The sequence below is a fragment of the Armigeres subalbatus genome, chromosome 2, assembly GCF_024139115.2.
Source record: "Armigeres subalbatus isolate Guangzhou_Male chromosome 2, GZ_Asu_2, whole genome shotgun sequence".
Lineage (NCBI taxonomy): Eukaryota > Metazoa > Arthropoda > Insecta > Diptera > Culicidae > Armigeres > Armigeres subalbatus.
The window spans coordinates 107362235-107383994 of record NC_085140.1 but is presented as its reverse complement, the minus strand read 5'-3'; the positions used below and the strand labels follow the sequence as shown (position 1 = coordinate 107383994).

General features: G+C 49.5%; 1 protein-coding gene across 6 annotated transcripts in view; it reads right to left on the bottom strand.

The window, feature by feature from the left end:
• LOC134210608 (voltage-dependent calcium channel subunit alpha-2/delta-3) overlaps nt 1-21760 on the bottom strand; it is a 74162-nt gene that overhangs the window by 43082 nt on the left and 9320 nt on the right. For all 6 annotated transcript variants that reach the window (XM_062686737.1, XM_062686738.1, XM_062686739.1 and 3 more), the window contains exons 4-6: nt 7504-7771; nt 6600-7441; nt 6400-6540 (exon numbers count right to left, since the gene is read on the bottom strand). In XM_062686737.1, coding sequence (XP_062542721.1) covers nt 6400-6540; nt 6600-7441; nt 7504-7771 — 1251 coding nt within the window. The remainder of the gene's footprint in view (nt 1-6399; nt 6541-6599; nt 7442-7503; nt 7772-21760) is intronic.

Sequence of the window (21760 nt, the reverse complement as noted above, 5' to 3'; positions counted from 1 at the left end):
GTAAAAGGATGCTTCTAATCCTCTTGCAACGAAGCAACCGAGTTTTAGTGAAAAAAAAAAAATCATTTTGTTCATTCGACGTTTTGTTTGTTTGATCTTTTGTTTCGCAGTCCTTCATACATTATGCTGGTTGTGGAAGGCAGGATTCAATTGGGATTTATTGATCGCATGACATATTATGTACATATGTTTTTGAAATAGAAAATACACAATTATCAAAACTTTATCAATGAATTTTGATTGAAATTGTAATATGTCCGCCATTACGCATTTTTGTCCTAGGTACCCCCTAGGGCCAGCGAAGGTACCCCCCGGGGTACATGTACCCCAGGTTGAGAACCGCTGATTTATACTATCTGCCGATCCTTTTCATACTTCCAGGAGATGTAACGATAGATGTGATGAACAGTGTTTAACGTAGATCAAGACATAGAATGGCAAAAAACGCTATTGCAAACTAGCTTAAGAACGTAGATTCTGTGTTATTCTGTATCGCAATTTTGAGCCGAGAGATCTCCTAGGAGCTGTAATAGATATAACTGAATGTATTGAATTGAAGCTATGAGGACTGAGAAAAGACTTTTCTTGTAGTTGTAGATCTTAAGTCCCAAACTCAAGGACAGTATGGATGACTCAGAATATTTTAAAATTATCTCACGATATCTTTTGCCCTCCCAGGAACTGTAATGGATATAACTGAATGCATATTGAAGCTTTGAGGACTAAAAAAAGAATTTCTTGCAGCTGTAGATCCCAAGTCCCGAACTCAAGGACAGTTTGGATGGCCCAGAATATCTCAAAACTTTCTTATGGCATCTGTTGACTACCTAGGAGCTGTAATAGATATAATTAAATGTATATTGAAGTTTTGAGGACTGAAAAAAGACTTTATTGTAGCTATAGATCTAAAGTCCCGAACTCAAGGATAGTTTGGATGGCCTAGGACGTCCGAAGAAGATTCAAAACAGTTTGCTGTATATCACGGTTACTTTACGGATACGTTTGAATAAAATTCTTATTTTAAAACAGGACCATTCGCTACAAATATACCTAATATTTTCCCTTTCCTAACTTCACCGTGTTCAGGACGTTCTAGGTTGTCGTAAGGCCTTAATCACCCCTGTCTGATATTTTTCACTAATATAGGAGTTAATTTCAAGCTCCATCGTGCGATTTTATACATCCATTTTTCTTTTAGGGTCATATATGACCCCGTGGGCCGAAAGGGCTAAACGACTCTCTTTTTACAAATTTAGGGATTTACAAAAATTTTTACGCAATTTTTAAAAAAAATAAGAAAATACGTGAAAATGGTGAAAAAATATTTTTGATTTATTTTTGAAAAAATACGCGTGTAGATCTGAAGGCCATAGACAAACAGACAAAACACTCGTCAAATTTCTATCGTTCACTGATTTACTGGACAATTCAAATAACCATTAGTTGGCCAATCGGTCTCTCGTGGGGCGCGCTTCGGATTTGCTCTAGTTTGACGTTTGCTCACTACCGCCATCTGGTTCGTGATTTGTCCAACTAACTGAAATCAACAGATGTCGTTAGTGTTTGAACGATGATGAATTTGATGAGTGAATGTTCAATGTGTTATGTCTGTATGTCTGTCTTAAGGCCTTACTTCAGGATTTTTCATTATGGTTAAAAAGTTCTGCTATTATGCAAGCTCTATTCTACACACCACAAGGAGCATGCACCATATTTGAAACAGATCGACAGACTTTTTTATGCGTGTAGATCTAAAGGCCTTACTTCAGGATTTTTTCTGGATGGCCAAGAAATTATGCTATTGTACACACTCTATTCTACGTACCACAAGGAGCATGCACCATATTTGAAACAGATCGGCAAACTTATGGTTATGCGTGTAGATAAAACGGCCTTACTCCTGGATTTTTTAAATGGTCAAGAAGTTATGCATCTATGCACATTCTATTCTACGTACCACAAGGAGCATGCACCATATTTGAAACAGGTCGACAGACCTTTGGTTACGTGTGTAGATCTAAAGGCCTTACTTCAGGATTTTTCTGGATGGCCAAGAAGTTATGCTATTATGCACACTCTATTCTACGTACCACAAGGAGCATGCACCATATTTGAAACAGATCTGTAGACCTTTGGTTTCGCGTGTAGATCGAATGGCCTTACTCCTGGATTTCTTTGGATGGCCAAGAAGTATTGCTGTTATGCACATTCTATTCTACCTACCACAAGGAGCATGCATCATATTTGAAACAGATCGACAAGCCTTCGGTTTCACGTGTAGATCTAAAAGCCTTACTTCAGTATTTTTCTGGATGGCCAAGAAGTTATGCATAGATACATTCTATTCTACGTACCACAAGGAGCATGTACCATATTTGAAACTAGTCGACAGACCTTTTGTTACGCGTGTAGATTTAAAGCCCTTACTCCTGGATTTCTTTGGATGGCCAAGAAGTATTGCTGTTATGCACATTCTATTATATGTATAACAGGAGCATGCATCATATTTGAAACAGGTCGACAGACCTTTGGTTACGCGTATAGATTTAAAGGTCTTACTTCTGGATTTTTCGGGATGGCCAACAAGTTATGCTATTATTCACATTCTATTGAAAGTACTATTCGGGCAGCAGGGACTATGTCCAAGGGCTTGACGATCCCTCCCCAGGCCATCTGCGAGTTGTGGGGCTTGCCTAGGATGTGGTGGGGTTTGACAGTGGGCCCTGTTAAACCTCTATAAAAAGCTGCATGTATCCGCAAGTAGGCCCCACCAAAGCGACCGTGTGCCGCTCAAAGCGCACAAGCCCAAGTCCTGGTGTTAGGTGGGACGCTAAACAGCCCTGACACGACGGCCCTCCGACGAGACAGGAGGTTTGCGCTGGCCCAATAAGCCGCCTAGAAAACCAATCATTACAAACAATATAAGAGATAATGCGACTCGATATAATCGGCAAAGACCTAGGCGACGAATACAGGATCACGATTGGAAGCTTGGAACATGGAATTGCAAGTCGCTAGGTTTCGCAGGTTGCGACAGGATGATCTACGATGAATTACATCCCCGCAACTTCGACGTCGTGGCGCTGCAGGAGATTTGCTGGAAAGGACAGAAAGTGTGGAAAAGCGGGCATCGAGCGGCTACCTTCTACCAAAGCTGTGGCACCACCAACGAGCTGGGAACCGGCTTCATAGTGCTGGGTAAGATGCGCCAACGCGTGATTGGGTGGCAGCCAATCAACGCAAGGATGTGCAAGCTGAGGATTAAAGGCCGTTTCTTCAACTATAGCATCATCAACGTGCACTGCCCACACGAAGGGAGACCCGACGACGAGAAAGAAGCGTTCTACGCACAGCTGGAGCAGACATACGATGGATGCCCACTGCGGGACGTTAAAATCGTCATCGGTGACATGAACGCACAGGTAGGAAGGGAGGAAATGAATAGACCGGTCATAGGACCGGATAGTCTGCACACCGTATCGAATGACAACGGCCAACGATGCATAAACTTCGCAGCCTCCCGCGGAATGGTAGTCCGAAGCACCTTCTTTCCCCGCAAAAATATCCACAAGGCCACATGGAGATCACCTAACCAAGAAACGGAAAACCAAATCGACCACGTTCTAATCGACGGTAAATTCTTCTCCGACATCACGAACGTCCGCACTTACCGCAGTGCGAATATTGAATCCGACCACTACCTCGTTGCAGTATGCCTGCGCTCAAAACTCTCGACGGTGTACAACACGCGTCGAAGTCGGACGCCGCGGCTTAACATTGGGCGGCTACAAGATGGTAGACTAGCCCAAGAATACGCGCAGCAGCTGGAAGTGGCACTTCCAACGGAAGAGCAGCTAGGCGCAGCGTATCTTGAAGATGGCTGGAGAGATATTCGATCCGCCATTGGTAGCACCGCAACCGCTGCACTTGGAACGGTGCCCCCGGATCAGAGAAACGACTGGTATGACGGCGAATGTGAGCAGTTAGTGGAAGAGAAGAATGCAGCATGGGCGAGATTGCTGCAACACCGCACGAGGGCGAACGAGGCACGATATAAACAGGCGCGGAACAGACAAAACTCGATTTTCCGGAGGAAAAAGCGCCAGCAGGAAGATCGAGACCGTGAAGAGACGGAGCAACTGTACCGCGCTAATAACACACGAAAGTTCTATGCTAAGTTAAACCGTTCACGTAAGGGCCACGTGCCACAGCCTGATATGTGTAAGGACATAAACAGGAACCTTCCTACGAACGAGCGTGAGGTGATCCAAAGGTGGCGGCAGCACTACGAAGAACACCTGAATGGCGATGTGGCAGACGAAGATGGCGGTATGGTGATGGACCTGGGAGAACGCGCGCAGGACATAATTCTACCGGCTCCGGATCTCCAGGAAATCCAGGAGGAGATTGGCCGGCTGAAGAACAACAAAGCCCTGGGGTTGACCAACTACCACGAGAGCTATTTAAACACGGTGGTGAGGCACTGGCTAGAGCGCTGCACTGGGTCATTACCAAGATTTGGGAGGAGGAAGTTTTGCCGCAGGAGTGGATGGAAGGTGTCGTGTGTCCCATCTACAAAAAGGGCGATAAGCTGGATTGTAGCAACTACCGCGCAATCACATTGCTGAACGCCGCCTACAAGGTTCTCTCCCAAATTTCATGCCGTCGACTAGCACCAACTGCAAGGAAGTTCGTGGGGCAGTACCAGGCGGGTTTTATGGGCGAACGCTCCACCACGGACCAGGTGTTCGCCATTCGCCAAGTACTGCAGAAATGCCGCGAATACAACGTGCCCACACATCATCTATTCATCGACTTCAAAGCCGCATATGATACAATCGATCGGGACCAGCTATGGCAGCTAATGCACGAACACGGTTTTCCGGATAAACTGACACGGTTGATCAAAGCGACGATGGATCGGGTGATGTGCGTAGTTCGAGTTTCAGGGGCATTCTCGAGTCCCTTCGAAACCCGCAGAGGGTTACGGCAAGGTGATGGTCTTTCGTGTTTGCTATTCAACATCGCTTTGGAAGGGGTATTACGAAGAGCAGGTATTAACACGAGTGGTACAATTTTCAATAAGTCCGCCCAGCTATTTGGTTTCGCCGACGACATAGATATTATGGCACGTAACTTTGAGAAGATGGAGGAAGCCTACATCAGACTGAAGAGGGAAGCTAAGCGGTTCGGACTAGTCATCAACACGTCGAAGACGAAGTACATGATAGGAAGAGGTTCAAGGGAAGACAATGTGAGCCACCCACCGCGAGTTTGCATCGGTGGTGACGAAATCGAGGTGGTAGAAGAATTTGTGTACTTGGGCTCACTGGTAGCTGCCGAAAATGACACCAGCAGAGAAATTCGGAGACGCATAGTGGCTGGAAATCGTACGTACTTTGGACTCCGCAAGACGCTCCGATCGAATAGAGTTCGCCGCCGTACCAAACTGACAATCTACAAAACGCTAATTAGACCGGTAGTCCTCTACGGACACGAGACCTGGACGATGCTCGTGGAGGACCAACGCGCACTTGGAGTTTTCGAAAGGAAAGTGCTGCGTACCATCTATGGTGGGGTGCAGATGGCGGACGGTACGTGGAGGAGGCGAATGAACCACGAATTGCATCAGCTGTTGGGAGAACCATCCATCGTTCACACCGCGAAAATCGGACGACTGCGATGGGCCGGGCACGTAGCCAGAATGTCGGACAGTAACCCGGTGAAAATGGTTCTCGACAACGATCCGACGGGCACAAGAAGGCGAGGTGCGCAGCGGGCAAGGTGGATCGATCAGGTGGAAGATGACTTGCGGACCCTCCGTAGACTGCGTGGTTGGCGACGTGTAGCCATGGACCGAGCCGAATGGAGAAGACTCTTATATACCGCACAGGCCACTTCGGCCTTAGTCTGATTAAATAAATAATAATAATGAAAGTACTACATGCATCATATTTAAAACAGATCGTCAGACCTTTGGTTACGCATGTAGATCTAAAGGCCTTACTTCAGGATGTTTCTGGATGGCCAAGAAGTTATGCTTCTATGCACATTCTATTCTACGTACCACAAGGAGCATGCCCCATATTTGAAACAGATCGGCAGACCTTTGGTTGAATATTGCGAAAAATTAAATTAATTAAAAGCCGTTGTTTACGGAATTGTTTTGGAAAATACGTAAAAAACGCAACAAAATTTGTTTTTACGCAAAAAAAGTTGTTTTTCACGCGGTTTTTGTAAGCGGAAAGTATATTGCGCGTAGAAACTGACTCCAGTGTACAATGAATATTCGTCGTTTATCAATGATCCAAATAAATATTAGGAAATATTGTACTACACAGTTTTCAAACTGAGAATTTATTCTACTCATCCAATCCAACCCACACCTGCTCTACTCACCATTCGCTGCTTCATAATCATCCTGCGATGCTGTTCTTCCGGAGAAAAGAAAATTACTCTATTTTTGCGGTAATCAATGAACCGCTCCTTTTGTTCGGCTCTTTCTTTGATCTCCCACAACCAATCTGTCATTTTTGGGTCCTACAATCGAAATTATTCGTATACCATCACCTACCATTTGGAAAATTTTATATGAATACCTCGACATCCGCGTACACCTCGGACCACACCACCGGATGTTCCCGTTTGTTCAGCACCAGCGGCCTCGCTATCACCGGTATGTAGTTCAGCACCTCTTCCCGGACCTCGGCCAGCGTGCTCAAGTGTACATAATAGCCCTGATTCTTGCAGGCCATTTCCTTGATCTCCTTGACATCGGCAACCTCTCGACCTATCAGGTACGTAAAAATCCGCACCGGAATGAATGGCAGCTCCTTCCAGTTGTACTGTTCGAAAATGTCCTCGAAGCTGTACGGAACACCGTCCGAGACGAGCATAATGGCCTGGTTGCACCGAGCGCCGTTGCGACTCTCGCGGAAGGTTTCCAACAGCTCGAACGCCTTGGTCAGCGCCGCCGAAACGTTCGCGATCTCAGTCGTTTCGATGTTATCCATTCCTAGCTTCAGCTCTCGGATGTTACCCATGTTGGCTTGGACCAGGGTATCGCGGAAGCAATCGACAACTTCGGTCACCTCTTCGGAGAAAGTGAAGATGTTGACGTAATCGTTAGGACCCAACGTGTCCAGAATGTTGGACACGACGTGCTTGGCGATGTCTTTGCGCTGGCCCGTCATGGAACCGGAGCTGTCTACTAGGATAATGACATCTTTCGGACTGTTGGCCGCCTCAATGTACCACGAGCGCAGCCGACAGTCGTAGAGATCGACCGGATCCTCCACCCACTTGGTCGCCGGGAACTGTCGGAGGAAGCCCGTGGAGCTGCCAAAGTACTGCCACGTTAGGGTCGGGTCACCGATGTAGTTGTTGTAGAAGATCGAGTCCAACGCTTCGGACCACTTGATCGCCTTGATCACTTCGGTTGCTGTGTGAAAGAATATTTGGTAAATGCGAAAAACATGGGATATGGGATATTGGTGTACTCACCTCTATCGTACACATTGGTAGGCACATGCACCGAGCTGACCGAGGTATTGACCGCCTCGTTGAAGAAGTGCTTCTTTTTGGTGAGGACGATCTCCTTGGGCGGAATCGGCGTGGTGATGTCTGCGGGATCTTCGTCGATCATCGGTATCGGTGTGGTAATGATCTCGCCCGGTTCGATCATCTCTTTTGCATTGTAGTACTGGAAACTTTGGTTGACTGGTTCTTCGTCGTATGATATGGCCGTATTTTCGGCGGTATCCATTATCCGCTGGATAGTGAGAAATTTTGCAATTATTACATACAAAAGATCATGTTTTTATGAATAATATTAAATTTCAAGATATTGGATATATTGATAACGTTTGTTTGAAGTTCTTGAGATTCTTGAATTTAATGAAGATAGATGTCTAAGTTTTCTTTTGTTTCGAAGCGAAAAGTTCAGTTCCAACAAACTGCGAGTGCGAATGCGTTTTCGTATGCGAGGTTTTTCAGAGCTATTTTTTTCAATTCATTCGGTTGACCGCGAATTAGTGAGAAACAAGTACATTGTAAGTTTCTCACCAGGTGGTGGCGCGTGGTGGTTCACAGTCGGAGTGAACATTCTCACGGACCCTCGAACGTAGTTTGCAGTAGTGTCGTACAGAGAGTGAGCTCTTCCCACCAGCGCGGTACCATCAAACCAGTGCGCTTAGTGTCGTCGACGATCTTCGCTACGCATACTTAGTGCGTTTTCGTTTCGAGCGTTGCAAAACCCGCCCGTGTCGGTTGGCGACGCGTGCGACAAGCGATGAAGCTGAGCACCGATACCACTCTTACCGCTGAGGGGACTCAGGAGGCCCCGATAATGGCACCATAACGAATCGGATCGATAGATAATACACCGATCGCAGACTTTCGCGTTATATGGACCAAGTAACACAGCGGCACCTCTACAGATTCCATGTATGCAGGGAGTGAACGGCCCACTACCGACAAATCTTTTCATACTGCGACGTTCCGTGGATTCTTGGGGAACCATTCTCTTTGTTGACGTCTTCTATTACGTGATTAAGGTAAGAAACCGTGGCCAATACGAGCGCCTTTTGACCCTGGACAAACTTGCAACACAATTTGAATAAGTTCGTGGAATCGAACGTCGACGTCGCCTCCCGACATCTAGCAGGAAGTGCCCCGAGTACCAAAAAGAGGTTTAAATCCAAAGAATCATGGTCGATCCGGCCAAGTAGGAACTTTCATTAAGGTAGCAAGCGCCAGTAAGAACCAAGAAATCAACGAACTGCAAAGCTACAGGGGGGGATCAGACAAGCCAACAATATGCGGCAAATAGAAGTGAGCAATCGTTTCGACACCATTCAGAAGATGTTACGGTTCATTTTATCTTGCATGTTAGTGACAAATGTTTGAGAGGATTTGTGTATGTCCCACTCTTGAATGTTCTGTGTTTGGGCCTGAAGATAGGCAATTAAAATTATAGATAGAGAAATCCCCAGACACAGACTTCATATTGCTAGTGCCACTTGGCACAAATTAATTGGGGGTGCCCAAATAGGATCTGAATCCTACTACAAATAGAGCTATGTATACAACGGCTTGGCTGTTGTAGACAAAATGCAAAACGCAATGAAAACACATTTGCGGGATTTGACTGATGGAAGAAAATCTTTAACGAAACCTCGTCACATCTCGCAATGGGCAACACATTGGACGCTTCTCCCAGGGCACAGAGAGATCGTCAAATATTTTTATTTGTTGATTGTAGTGTTATTATTTATTTTGTATATTTGTAAAACTTTTTATTGTAATAAAGAATGGCACCGTAGTGGAGTTGGTTTTTAAGGTCTCCAACCCTGTAATAGAACATGAACGGAGTCGCGATTCAAATATGACGTTCACTACTTTTTGAGATTTCTGGACCCCCCTTCCCCCTCTGTCACGCTTTTTTGTATACTTAACATAGTATATGCACTGTCACAAAATCTTAGACCCCCCCCCCAAAACCTGTGACGTCATTTTTGAATGACCCCAGACGGTGAGCAAACTGCAAGCCTATCTGGAGATCAACGACCAGATTATCCGGAGGCTGCACTCTATACTCACGCAAAAAAGCCAGGACACTAAACCAAAGACCAAACAAGCAACAAAATAAAAAAAAAACAATCTTTAGCGACTCATCGGACGGTATGGACACGACGATGCAGACACCAAAAGCTGTTCGGGCTGTTCGGCCACATTGAGAGTTGACGTAAAGTCAATGTCAACTTCTCTTCACGAACAGCCTAGATAGCCGTGTGGTGTCGGCAGCTGGTTACCTGGCTAAGAATAACATTACGGATTGCCTGTTCCAGTGATAAAGTCCACCATACAGGTGACCCCTAATTTTCGGTGTGATGCGGCTTTATGCTTACCGTGCCTACGAATGAATGGTTAGGGGGGTCTAATAAGAACCTAACCGCAAACGGAGCCTGTGAAGCACCAGGGCCCCCTTCACAGTATTTTAGCCCTCGCTGCGCTAATCGGAGCTATGGCGTAGTTGACTTTTTACTTCTCCGAGATAATCGGCTACTCTTATTCAACCTCATCGTGAGGTTAAATAAGAGTAGAGTTATGAATATGTGTTTTAATTAGTTTTCAATAAATTGTCACCTATATGGTTTCGCATTATGCGTTTTTTACAATGTGCTTTGTGTATGTTATCTATATGGATTCGCATTATGCGTTTTTTCACAGTGTACTCTGTATCTCATCCTTGACGTTTGGCTTCGGCTACTCTTGTTCAATCTCAACGTGAGGTTAAATAAGAGTGGGGTTATGAATATGTGTTTTACTTAGTTTTCAACAAATTGTCACCTATATGAATTCGCATTATGCGTTTTTTTACAATGTACTTTGTGTATGTTACCTATATGGATTCGCATTATGCGTTTTTTACAGTGTACTCTGTGTTTCGTTCTTGACGTTCGGGTTCCGCTACTCTTGTTCAATCTCAACGTGAGGTTGAATAAGAGTGGGGTTATGAATATGTGTTTTACTTAGTTTTCAACAAATTGCCACCTATATGGATTCGCATTATGCGATTTTTACAATGTACTTTGTGATTGTCACCTATATGGATTCGCATTATGCGTTTTTCACAGTGCACTCTGTGTTTCGTCTTTGACGTTCGTCCATTGTTACGTCCTCTGTGTTTTTGTGACACCTCTCTTGAGTCCCTAGCTGAATGCGTGTGAGTCTACATAATTGGCTTTCATATAAATGGTTCCATTCTCCTTTCAAACTTCACTTCCTCTTCCTTTCTCCTTTTCACTTCCTTTTCCGTCAGGTAAATGATGAGAAAGGCCAGTGAAGGCGATGGCACAAATCTCCCAAATTGAGGGGAACGTGCCTCCTGAGCCGACGTTCTGATACCTGATACCTGAAAGACCAAACAAGCAACAAAATAAAAAAAAAAAATCAATCTTTAGCGACTCATCGGACGGTATGGACACGACGATGCAGACACCAAAAGAAGACCGTGTCGCAAGAGACTCCGGAGATAACGACGCAAGTATCCGAGTAGCCGAAGCCCGTCAATGCGGATGCTACACCCCAACCAGTATTAGCGGACAGCCCCCGACGCGTGGGTATCATTCCTGCCAACCAAAAACATCCTCCACAAGGACCGCAGCCAGTCTCAGCGGAACAGTATGATAAACTCCATGGAAGAAGGTTTGGTCCCAACGCCCTCGTTCTGCCCGGCCCCTCGGGTTACAACATCAGGCACATTGCGGTATCTTCAGCTGATCGCGGCGAGGTTTGTGCCTTTGGAAGAGCTCTGGAGGAGAGTATACCGCCGAATCTTTCGTCCTCAACCATTTTTGCCATCAACGCCCCCATCTCTGTCGGCTTGGGGTTCCGGACCAATCTCACCCAACATCGACGAAACCACTCCTCTATACCAGTACAGATCCAGTTCCCGAAACAAGGGGGCAGCAGGGACTTTGTCCAAGGGCTCGACGACCCCTCCCCATGGCCACAGCGAGTTAGATCGGGATCATCGTCCCTAACCCCTAATCCCAAGGCGTCAAGCGACCCGTGCCGAGGGGATGCATGGCCAGGGGGGTGAAATAATAAGCTAGGCCTTTAACGGAGCCTGTGGGGTACCTGGGCACCCTCCACAGTAATTGTCCCTTACCGCGTCATGCTGGGCTCTGGCGTGGTGGACCTCTTTTTCCCGAGCAACTCGTGGGACCAAAATGGAAAACCAAGTCAATTCTTCAATTAGTGGTAGTAGTGTAGGCGACAACCCCTTCGCAAGAGGTGGGTTGTTCAGGTCTCCGCCTAGGAGGCCAGAGGCAATAGTCGGCAGCTCAGTGCGCAGCGCCAGCGTGGGTCACTCAACCTTCCTCTCGGCTATAAAAACGCTGGACGCCATCATCGACTTTGTGTCATCGAAGCATAATATCAGCAAGGACCTCAAGAGAAGCTTGCAGAAACTTCGAAAGTCGATGCTGGACGCCAAGCTGGAGAGGGCGGTCGGGACGGCCAAGTGTAAACCCGTGAAATCGGTGGAGTCGAGGTCCACCCAGACTGAGGCTCAAGTATTTGCGGGTACGTCGGGGGTGACTGCTCCAACGGAGCAGACAAAAAAACGGGGGAGACAGTCTCCAGGGGATGAGCTCCCTGGGGGCCGCTCCAAAACGCGGAGGGTTACTACCCCGAACAAGGGTAGTGGGGCTGGGAAGCTGAACCCCGGTCAGGTACCTCCAAAACCGGGGGAGGAAGGACCTGGAAAGGTCCGTCCACTCAGGAAAGACGGTGATAAGGGGTTACGGCAGGCTGAAAGTTCTCAGCCGCAACAGACCAGGAAATAGAGGGGTGACGCCTCCTGGACCCTGGTCAAGAACAAGAGAAACCGAAGACGTCAAGGGCCGAAAAGAAGGCCCAGGCGAATGAGGGTAGCAAGAAGTCTAGGGTAGGCGCCAATCGCTTCAGGGCGATGCCCTAGTCATCACGGCGGACGAGGCTAAGTACTCGGATGTTTTGAAGGCGATGAGGAGTGACGTCAAGCTCGGTGAACTCGGCGGCGCCGGCGTACGTCGAATAAGACGTACCCGGATGGGCGAGATGATACTCGAGCTGAAGCGGGGCGTCTCGCAAAGGGCGCCGCCTACAAGAAGTTGGCGGAGGAGGTCCTAGGCGAGACGGTCAAGGTGTGAGAGCACTTTCACGACGGAAGTGAATCTAAGGGTTAAAGACCTGGACGAGATCACTGAAGTCGAAGAGCTCGTCACGGTACTGCGGCGACAGTGTGAAGTGGAGACGACCACCGCAGCTGTTCGGCTACGGAAAGGTCCGGCAGGGACGCAGGTAGCATTGGTTCGGCTATCTGCAGCGGACGCCTCCAAGGTAGTCAAGTTAGGGAGCGTCAAGGTGGGATGGTCGGTATACCCTGTGCGCATATACGAGCAACCCGAAGTTTGCTTCAAGTGCCTGGAACCGGGGCACAAGCAATGGGACTGCAAAGGCCCTGACAGAAGCAATCTCTGCCGACGCTGCGGATTGGAGGGACATAAGGCACAATGCTGCACGAACCCTCCCAATTGTTTGATTTGTTCCAGCAAAGCTGTGAACAGCAAGCACCCCATGGGGGGTTCGATGTGCCCGGCGTTTAAGCGTGCTGCAAAATCAAAATGCAGGTAACGCAGCTGGCTTGCTCGGCCTCGCCCGAGTGTTTGGTGTGCGCAGGTTTAGAGGAAACGGCGGAACACATGTTGTTCGTGTGCTCACGTTTTCGCGCAATGCGTGACCACATGCTTGCCACATGTGGTCTGGACACTACCCCGGACAACCTAGTTCGGAGGATGTGTAAAGATGAAGTTGGCTGGAACGCCGTTTTATCGGCTATCGCCCAAATCGTCTCGGAGCTACACAGAAGGTGGCGCGTGGACTCAAGGATGGCTAGTTCAGGCGCAAATAAGAGGTGGTCCAAGGGATCGAAGTCGGCTTCATGGGTCATACCGGTGGTCATGCTCTGTGGTCGAACTCGATCCTTTTATCGAACAAGTGGCCGCGCGAAGAACAACATGGTATTGTCGCTTTCGCGGCGTCGGTCAACCGGGCGGGTTCCGAGCCCGAGGACGGAAAGGGGTCCTCGTCAAGGCTAGGGCAGGCGTAGGCCTCGCGTCGGCAAGTCCCTCTGTGTGCTGGCGAATAGGCCCTATCGCAGAAAGGTCAATTTGGGGTGCACGCGGCATCATCATTCTTGATACCAGTCGTGCAGAGGGAAGCAGGCGCGAAGTCGACCCTTCCCACCTTCCGAGGACATAGGGCGTGGTAAGGCCACCTGGAAAGCCGGCAATGCGCTGGCACGATACCATGGTGTTCTTCTAAAAAAAGCGAGTTACGATGTTCGGTGCTGCAAGGACACGCAGCTAACCTCGAGGGTGCGTTGTGCACTGCCCCCCCTTGAAGCATTACTTTCTGGTTGTACCGAAGGGACTATGGGCTTGGCGGCAATGTAAACGGTTTTTTTTTACAAGGGAGAATGCATTTACACAAACCCAGTACACGTGCATTGTAGTTGCCAAACTACCACACGGAAATGTACTGGAGTGTCGGACTCGACCATACCGGTAATACCGACTAAACTCCTTGGGCTCCACCATCGTTTCCCCAGGAACTACCTCGCAGTACTACTTCTGGGGATGGCAGTACTAAACGTACTCGCTCGTTCTCGCTCACACAGGCACCCGTCCCGTGCAGAGACTGACTTGGGTGCTCGCTCTATCGCACCCTCAAACACACCCTACATACTCTGTTGCACCTCTGTCATGCCGTGCAGGTCTAACTTGTGTGCCCACCCTTCTCATGCCATGTGGGTCTAACTTGTATGCCCACCCTTACCCTTCATTCATGGTCATACGCCCCATGCTTGCACACACGCCAACGCTCCTTTGGGTCTGACTTGTGTGCCCACCCTTCTCATGCCGTGCAGGACTAACTTTTGTGCCCACCCTTCTCATGCCGTGTGGGACTAATTCTATGCCCACCTTTATCGTACCATGTGAGACTGCTCACCTCTTTCATTCAGTTCGCGCTGACACATACTACTCGAGTCATTCGACCTAACACTCCCTCTGGCATCCCTTGTGGGACTCTTCGCTTAGGTTCCCACTTCTGACATACCATGTGAGTCTGACTCACCTCATTCATGCCATATGAGACTAGCTCAACACGACTCAACTCATTCCTTTCGTACCATGTGAGACTGACTTGGATGCTCCCCCACACTCCTCTGCCACGCCACGGGGTATCAGTAGTCGTAGGAACCAACATTCCTGCGCTACTCCCAGCGCGGCGTGTGCAGTCCATACATACACCTATTCATTCACCCTTCTGCCATGCAGTGACGATCTCGGTTGCCACCCGCTGCGCCATTACCTCTGCATGGGCAGACCATTCACACACTTCTTCGCGTTCGGCACTTTCGCTCTAACTTACCAATCACAAGTTAGTCATGCTTGTCGATTGTTGCTCGGCGCGCCAGATTCTCTGCAAGCTGCAGGCAATCTGAGTGGTTGCAGTCGAGACTGCGTTCCACTTCTCCACCGCTTGACACATCCTTTGGATAAGATTATCCGGAGTTGTGTCCCGGCCGCAAACGTCTAGCATTGCTCTTCTTTCGACGTCGAAACGAGGACATACGAACAGTATGTGCGCTGCAGTTTCGTCAACACCTGGGCAGTCAGGGCAGACGGGGACCTCCGCGTGTCCAAACCTGTGGTGGTACTGTCGGAAACAGCCATGGCCTGACAGGAATTGTGTCAGATGGAAGTGAACCTCCCCATGGGGTCTCCCCACCCAGCTTGATATGTTAGGAATCAGCCGGTGGGTCCACCTACCTTTCGAGGAGTTATCCCACTCGCGCTGCCATCTGGCAACCGAAGTCACCCTGGTACGCTCGCGGGCTCCTCTGGTGCCACGTAGGTCAAAACACTCCTCGTCCTCCCGGATGACCAGCCCGACTGGCATCATACTCGCTATCACGCAGGATGCGTCGCGCGATACCGTGCGGTAGGCCGATATCACCCTGAGACACATCAAGCGGTAGGTGCTCTCCAGTTTCTGCAGGTTACCCCCAGTGCTTTTGCCCAGGACGGGCCGCCGTACCTAAGAATAGATGCGGCAACGCCTGCCAGTAGCCTACGTCTACTGGCGCACACCTTGGAGCTGTTGGACATCATCCTCGATAATGCCGCCACAGCAGTCGAAGCCTTCTTGCACGCATATTCGACATGGCTACCGAAGGTAAGCTTGTCATCTATGATGACCCCAAGAATCTTCAGACTCCGCTTTGAAGTGATCGCGACGTCTCCCACGTGTACAACTGCATGTTGTGCCGACTTACGGTTGCTGACGATAACCACCTCCGTCTTATGTTGAGCGAGCTCAAGGCCTCTCGCACTCATCCAGTCCGCCACAGTGCTGATCGCGTGTTCTGCGGTTAGCTCTACTTCGAGGATTGACTCCCCGTAGACCTCTAGGGTTACATCGTCAGCAAAGCCGACGATCTTCACACCAGGAGGAACTTTAGCTTCAGAACCCCGTCATACATCAGGTTCCATAGTACCGGACCCAGGATTGACCCTTGCGGGACTCCTGCGGTAATAGGAACACTTTTCTGACCGGCATCGGTCTCGTATAGCAGCACACGGTTCTGGAAGTAGCATTCCAAGATCCGGTACAGTCCCACCGGCAGGCTAAGCCGGTGTAACGAGAGCGCGATGGCATCCCAGCTTGCGCTGTTGAATGCGTTCTTCACGTCCAGTGTCACCAACGCACAGTATCGAATTCCTCGCCTTTTCCGTTGGATCGCTACCTCTGCAGTCTTGAGGACTGAATTGATAGCGTCCACCGTGGACTTACCCTTCCGAAAACCAAACTGGTTACTCGACAGGCCATCCGTACCCTCTGTGTACAGGGTGAGCCTGTTGAGGATGATCCTCTCGAGCAGTTTACCCGTCGTGTCGATCAGGCAAATTGGTCTGTACGCCGATGGTACCAACTTCTGCCTTTTCCATCTCTCAGGGAAACAACACTCATCCAGGCATCTCTGCATAGCTAGCCTGAACATGTTCGGGTTCGCTATGATCGCTGCCTTAAGTGCACTGTTTGGAACTCCATCGGGGCCTGGAGCTTTGTTCATCGCAAGGGTGTTAGCCACTGCGAGTAACTCTTCGTTCGTCACCGGAGCCACCATTTCGGCCACACTCCCAGCGCCTTGCAGCGCAGGAGGAGGCCAGGGACTTGTGGCTCGGGACGGAAGAGTACTTCGATAATCCTCGCCAACCGGTCCGGTGACCGTTCGGGGGGTGAAGAGCCCCCTTTGGTCTTGGCCATCACGATCCTATAGGCGTCACCCCACGGATTCGCATTGGCACCCTCGCACAGGTTGTCGAAGCACGCTCTCTTGCTGCTCTTGATGGCCTAGTTAAGGGCCAGTCTCGCAGCTTGAAACACTTCCCGGCGGACCGCTCTTTCCTCCTCGGTGCGGGCTCGTTGCGTCCTACGTCTAGCCTTGAGGCAGGCTGATCGTAGGGCTGCAATTTCGGCACTCCACCAGTATACCGGGCGTCTGCCATTTCTTGACAGGGCTTTCCTCGGCATAGTAGCGTCGCACGCGCGTGATAGGACAGCTATCAGCGCATCCCCGCTTAGACTGTCGGTGTTGGCCTCCAGTCCCAGGGCCGCGGTGAAAACTTCGCTGTCGAAGTGATTCGTCTTCCACCCACGGACCTGACAAGGATCACCCGCCCTCGGACGCTGCACACCATAGTTGATCTTGAAGCGAATTGCTAGGTGATCACTATGGGTGTAGCCCTCGTCTACCCTCCAGTCCAGGTCCGAGACCAGACTGGGGCTGACAAACGTTACATCTATCCATGACTCGACCCCATTCCTACGGAATGTGCTACTGGCTCCGTCATTGACAAGCACTGCGTCGAGTTTTGCAAGTGCCTCGAGTAACGCTTGTCCCCTCTGATTGGTGCAGCGGCTGCCCCATTCCACTGCCCAAGCATTAAAGTCTCCCGCTATAACGAACGGGCTCCGACCTACTAGGTCGGCCGATAGCCTGTCGATCATCTGGTTGAACTGTTCCATTGGCCACCTTGGTGGGGCGGAAACGGTTTAGCGGGTCGGGAATGTAGTCCTGCCTCCCTCGGTGATCCCTAATCCCGCACTTCCTGGTCAACCCAGGATGTCTGTTGAGCAGATTCCCCCTCCATTGTTTAGGAAGAAAAAAAAAACAAGGCATTGGCCCTGCAATGACTTCACAAACAATCTGTGTGACCTGAAGCTGCTGGTCGTAAACATCGAACCCGGTTCGCCCTGCAGAACATCTATCGGAGCACAACCAACGCCATGAACTCGGTGCCAGGGATCGTTGGTTTGCAGAAATCAGCAAAAACGTTTACTAGTCGGTTTATTTTTCGGACATCACAATAGATGCGGTCTATCGATAGTTGCCGTCAAAATAAAATGACCCTTCCCCTTGGCTGGATCTGCAAAATAAACTTCAGCGTTAGAGAAGCTACCATCGCTGGCGGTCATCCTTGGAGACGTAATTGATCATCACTACTCCTGAGGCAGCAGATCGTGCAAGACAAAGGGTAACATCGTGTTTAATGCCACTTTGGATGCACTTTATAGCATCTTGAACGATGGCCCTTCCACGTTCCTGAGAGGCACAACGGAATCAGCTATCGACATCTCTGCAGCCTTGAACTCAATTGTTGGTAGGCTGTTCTGGTCCAATGACGGGGACCCAAGAGGTCGCGACTGTAGAGAATAATATAATAAAATATATAAAGGATTTTGTAATTATATATCGTTGTCAACAACAATTCATTGCAATGAACGTTCCTATTCAAATGGTATTATCATGGCTTTATATATTTTATTATATTATTCTCTACAGCGACCACATGCCGATCCTCATGGCATTGGACAGCGAGCAGCCGAAAATTACACGCAGACCGAGGTGGATTTATGGCCGAGCCGTTTGGGGTAATTTCCAACTGAAAATCGAACGGTAACTGGAAGCAAAGCCGGATACATCTGTAGTCGAACTAGCGAAAACAATCCTCCAATCTATAATCCCTAGATTAAGATAAGACACACAGTCGTTGCATCAGACTTTGCCAGTGTTCTGAACAACCCACACCAGCAAACAAGCCCACATCAGATACAGCCCACTGTAAACTACCTCCATGTGGGTCCCCTTGCAATCAGGGATCCGTGAAAATAAGTACGCCGACACGCTAGCGGACGTGGGGAGAATTAGGCAATTCCTGCCGGGAAGTACAGGCAGGCGATGCCAAACTTTGGAGAAAGTGGGAAATTTCTGCAGCCTTGGCCGACGACTGGTCCCGATAAAGGAATTTTTGAAGGATGATAAAGAATTCTACTTGGCGAAGCGCTACTTGTTGGCGAAGATCAACACAGTCGCGGGAGCAGACATATACATAGGACACACTTACACACTAACTCATAACCTGGGTGGAACGTCTCAGGGTGGAACAAGTCATTCCAGTACGAGACAGCAACACGTATGGACGTGTTTTTTGTTCGCGCATTTTTTTCGAAGTGTTTTTTCTCGTTCGTTCGCTGTTTTCGTTTTCGCTTGTCGCGTTGGCGTTATTTTCTCCCGGACCCGTCATGGGAGACTCGGTGGCCGATTCGGTCGCTGGAAAAGTGCCTAAGCGCACTGCTCTTGGAGGCGCGGGAACCCCTCCAAGCAGCTTTTGCAGAGCAACGTGTTCTCGCCGTTGCCACTTGATGACGCCGGCAATCCGCCGAAAAAGAGAAAGAAGCAGCAATCGCAGCTGCCGCAGGTGCAACCAAAGCGGAAGGATAAGTGCCCGCCCGTTTTTGTCAAGGGCGATCCACCGGATTTGCGCCCAAAAATTGATTTTTCCAGCCATCCCGGCTCCCCGTCGTGTGATTCCAATACTCCCACTGCTACAGCCGCACAAGCGACTGGCAGCTGCATCGGTCCAAGCTCCAACATCGTCGGCACCATCCACCAGCGAATGGCCCCCGCTCCCTCCTCCTGGGTTCCATCGGCAGTCGGAGAACGAAGCCGTCCCACCGGAAGAATCTGCTCTGCTGTACACTCCCGAGCAACTGATGCCGATCTTCGCGCAGCTCGACACTCGGCTGCGCGGCTGCAAAACCCGCTTCGACCAGGTCTTCACTCTTGGCATGTTCATCTTCGAAAATGGCTGCTAGGGTGGGCCTGGTCAACTGGAACGCTTGCTCGCTAAAGAGCAAAATAATTGAGCTGAAGGATTTCCTTGAGGAGAAGGAAATAGACGTGGCGTTCATCACCGAAACGCACCTAAAACCGGAGGTGAACATCAACATTCCGGACTTCCGCATCGTGCGACTCGACCGGCCGACCAGAGGAGGTGGTGTGGCCATCGCTCTTCGCTACAACATCAACTGTCGTCTGCTTCCAAGCTTCCAGCTCAGTGTCATCGAGGCAATCGGTGTCGAAATCACCACTTCGGTCGGCACAATCGCGCTCATCGCGGCGTACTGTCCAACGCAAGCCAAAACCGGCGATGGATCATCGGCTGCCCTTCGGAGGGACATCGTCAAGCTGACGCGGAGGCAAGGCCAGTATATCATTGCCGGCGACTTGAATGCCAAACATCAAGCCTGGGGCAACAGTCGCGGCAATCGAAACGGCACCATCTGGAGCAACGACATGGAGGAAGGCCACTACACGATCTTGAGCCCGGATTCCCCCACTCGGCTGAGTCGGTCCGGTGCCCACGCAACGCTCGACCTCTACATAACAAACCTGAGTGACCACGTCTAGCAGCCGGTTGTATACCAGGAGCTCAGTTCGGATCACTATCCGGTGGTGGCGGAACTGGGCTTCTCGGTCAATCGGCACCAGCAGTTACGGCGGAACTACCACCGAGTGAACTGGCAGCGGTTCCAGCAGTGCGTCGATAACACCGTCGATTACGAGGTGCGTCCGGAGACGCCGGAAAGTATCGACCGCCAGCTGTGCGCCATCGAAGAGGCAATCTCGGTGGCCAGAGAGCAGCATGTCCCGACGGCTCGGCAGGTAAGCAACTCCTTAAACATCGATACACTCACCAAAGATTTGATTCGATTGCGGAATGTCACTCGCAGGCAGTTTCAGCGTACTGGACTGCCTGAGCTTAAGGCACGCTGCAATCCAATCACAAACATTATCAAGGCCAGAATGGTGGACCTCAAAAATAACGACTTCTCGAATAAGATCCGCACTCTCCCAGATTATGCTAAGCCGTTCTGGAAAATGACCAAAATTCTAAAATACAAGCCTCGGCCCATTCCACCTTTGATCCCACTAGACAATAATGGCTCTAAGAATCGCTTGATAACTCCTGCAGAGAAGGTCGCTGAAATAGGTCGTCACTTCGTCAGCTCACACAATCTTGGGCAGAACATCGTCAGTCCACACGAAGCAGCCGTCAACGAGCATGCTAACAACATCCATTTGATTCCCAACGACTTCTCGGAGGAGTTGGAAATCTCAGCTGACGAATTGACGGCCTATATCAAATCGTCGAAGAACATGAAGGCCCCAGGCTTCGACAGCATCCTGAATCTCGAGCTCAAACACATGAGTGCTCCGTTCTTTGAGCACCTCTCGCTGATCTTTAATCAGTGTCTCCGGCTCAGCTACTTCCCATCGTCCTGGAAGTCAGCGAAAGTCATCCCCATCCGGAAGCCTGGGAAGGATCCTTCCTCCCCCAAAAGTTATCGACCCATCAGCCTTCTCTCAGGGTTATCCAAGCTATTCGAAAAGCTATTCATCACCGGTTACTTGAGTCTGCCGAAAATCTCAACATCTTGCTCGAGGAACAGTTTGGTTTCCGACGCGGTCGGTCAACTGTACACCAACTGACCCGAGTTATCAACGTCCTCAGACGGAACAAGTTTGTCTCGAAAACATCCGCCATGGCCTTACTCGATGTCGAGAAGGCATTTGACAATGTATGGCATGATGGCCTGGTGTACAAACTACAACGCTACAATCTTCCCAGCTACCTGGTGAAAATCATCAACAATTAGCTGTCAGCAAGTACATTCCGGGTCTCAATCAGCGGAGCGAGTTCCAATGCGCACAACATCGTCGCAGGCGTCCCCCAGGGCAGTATCCTCGGGCCCCTGCTTTTCAATCTGTTCACCTCCGACATGCCAGAACCTCCAGAAG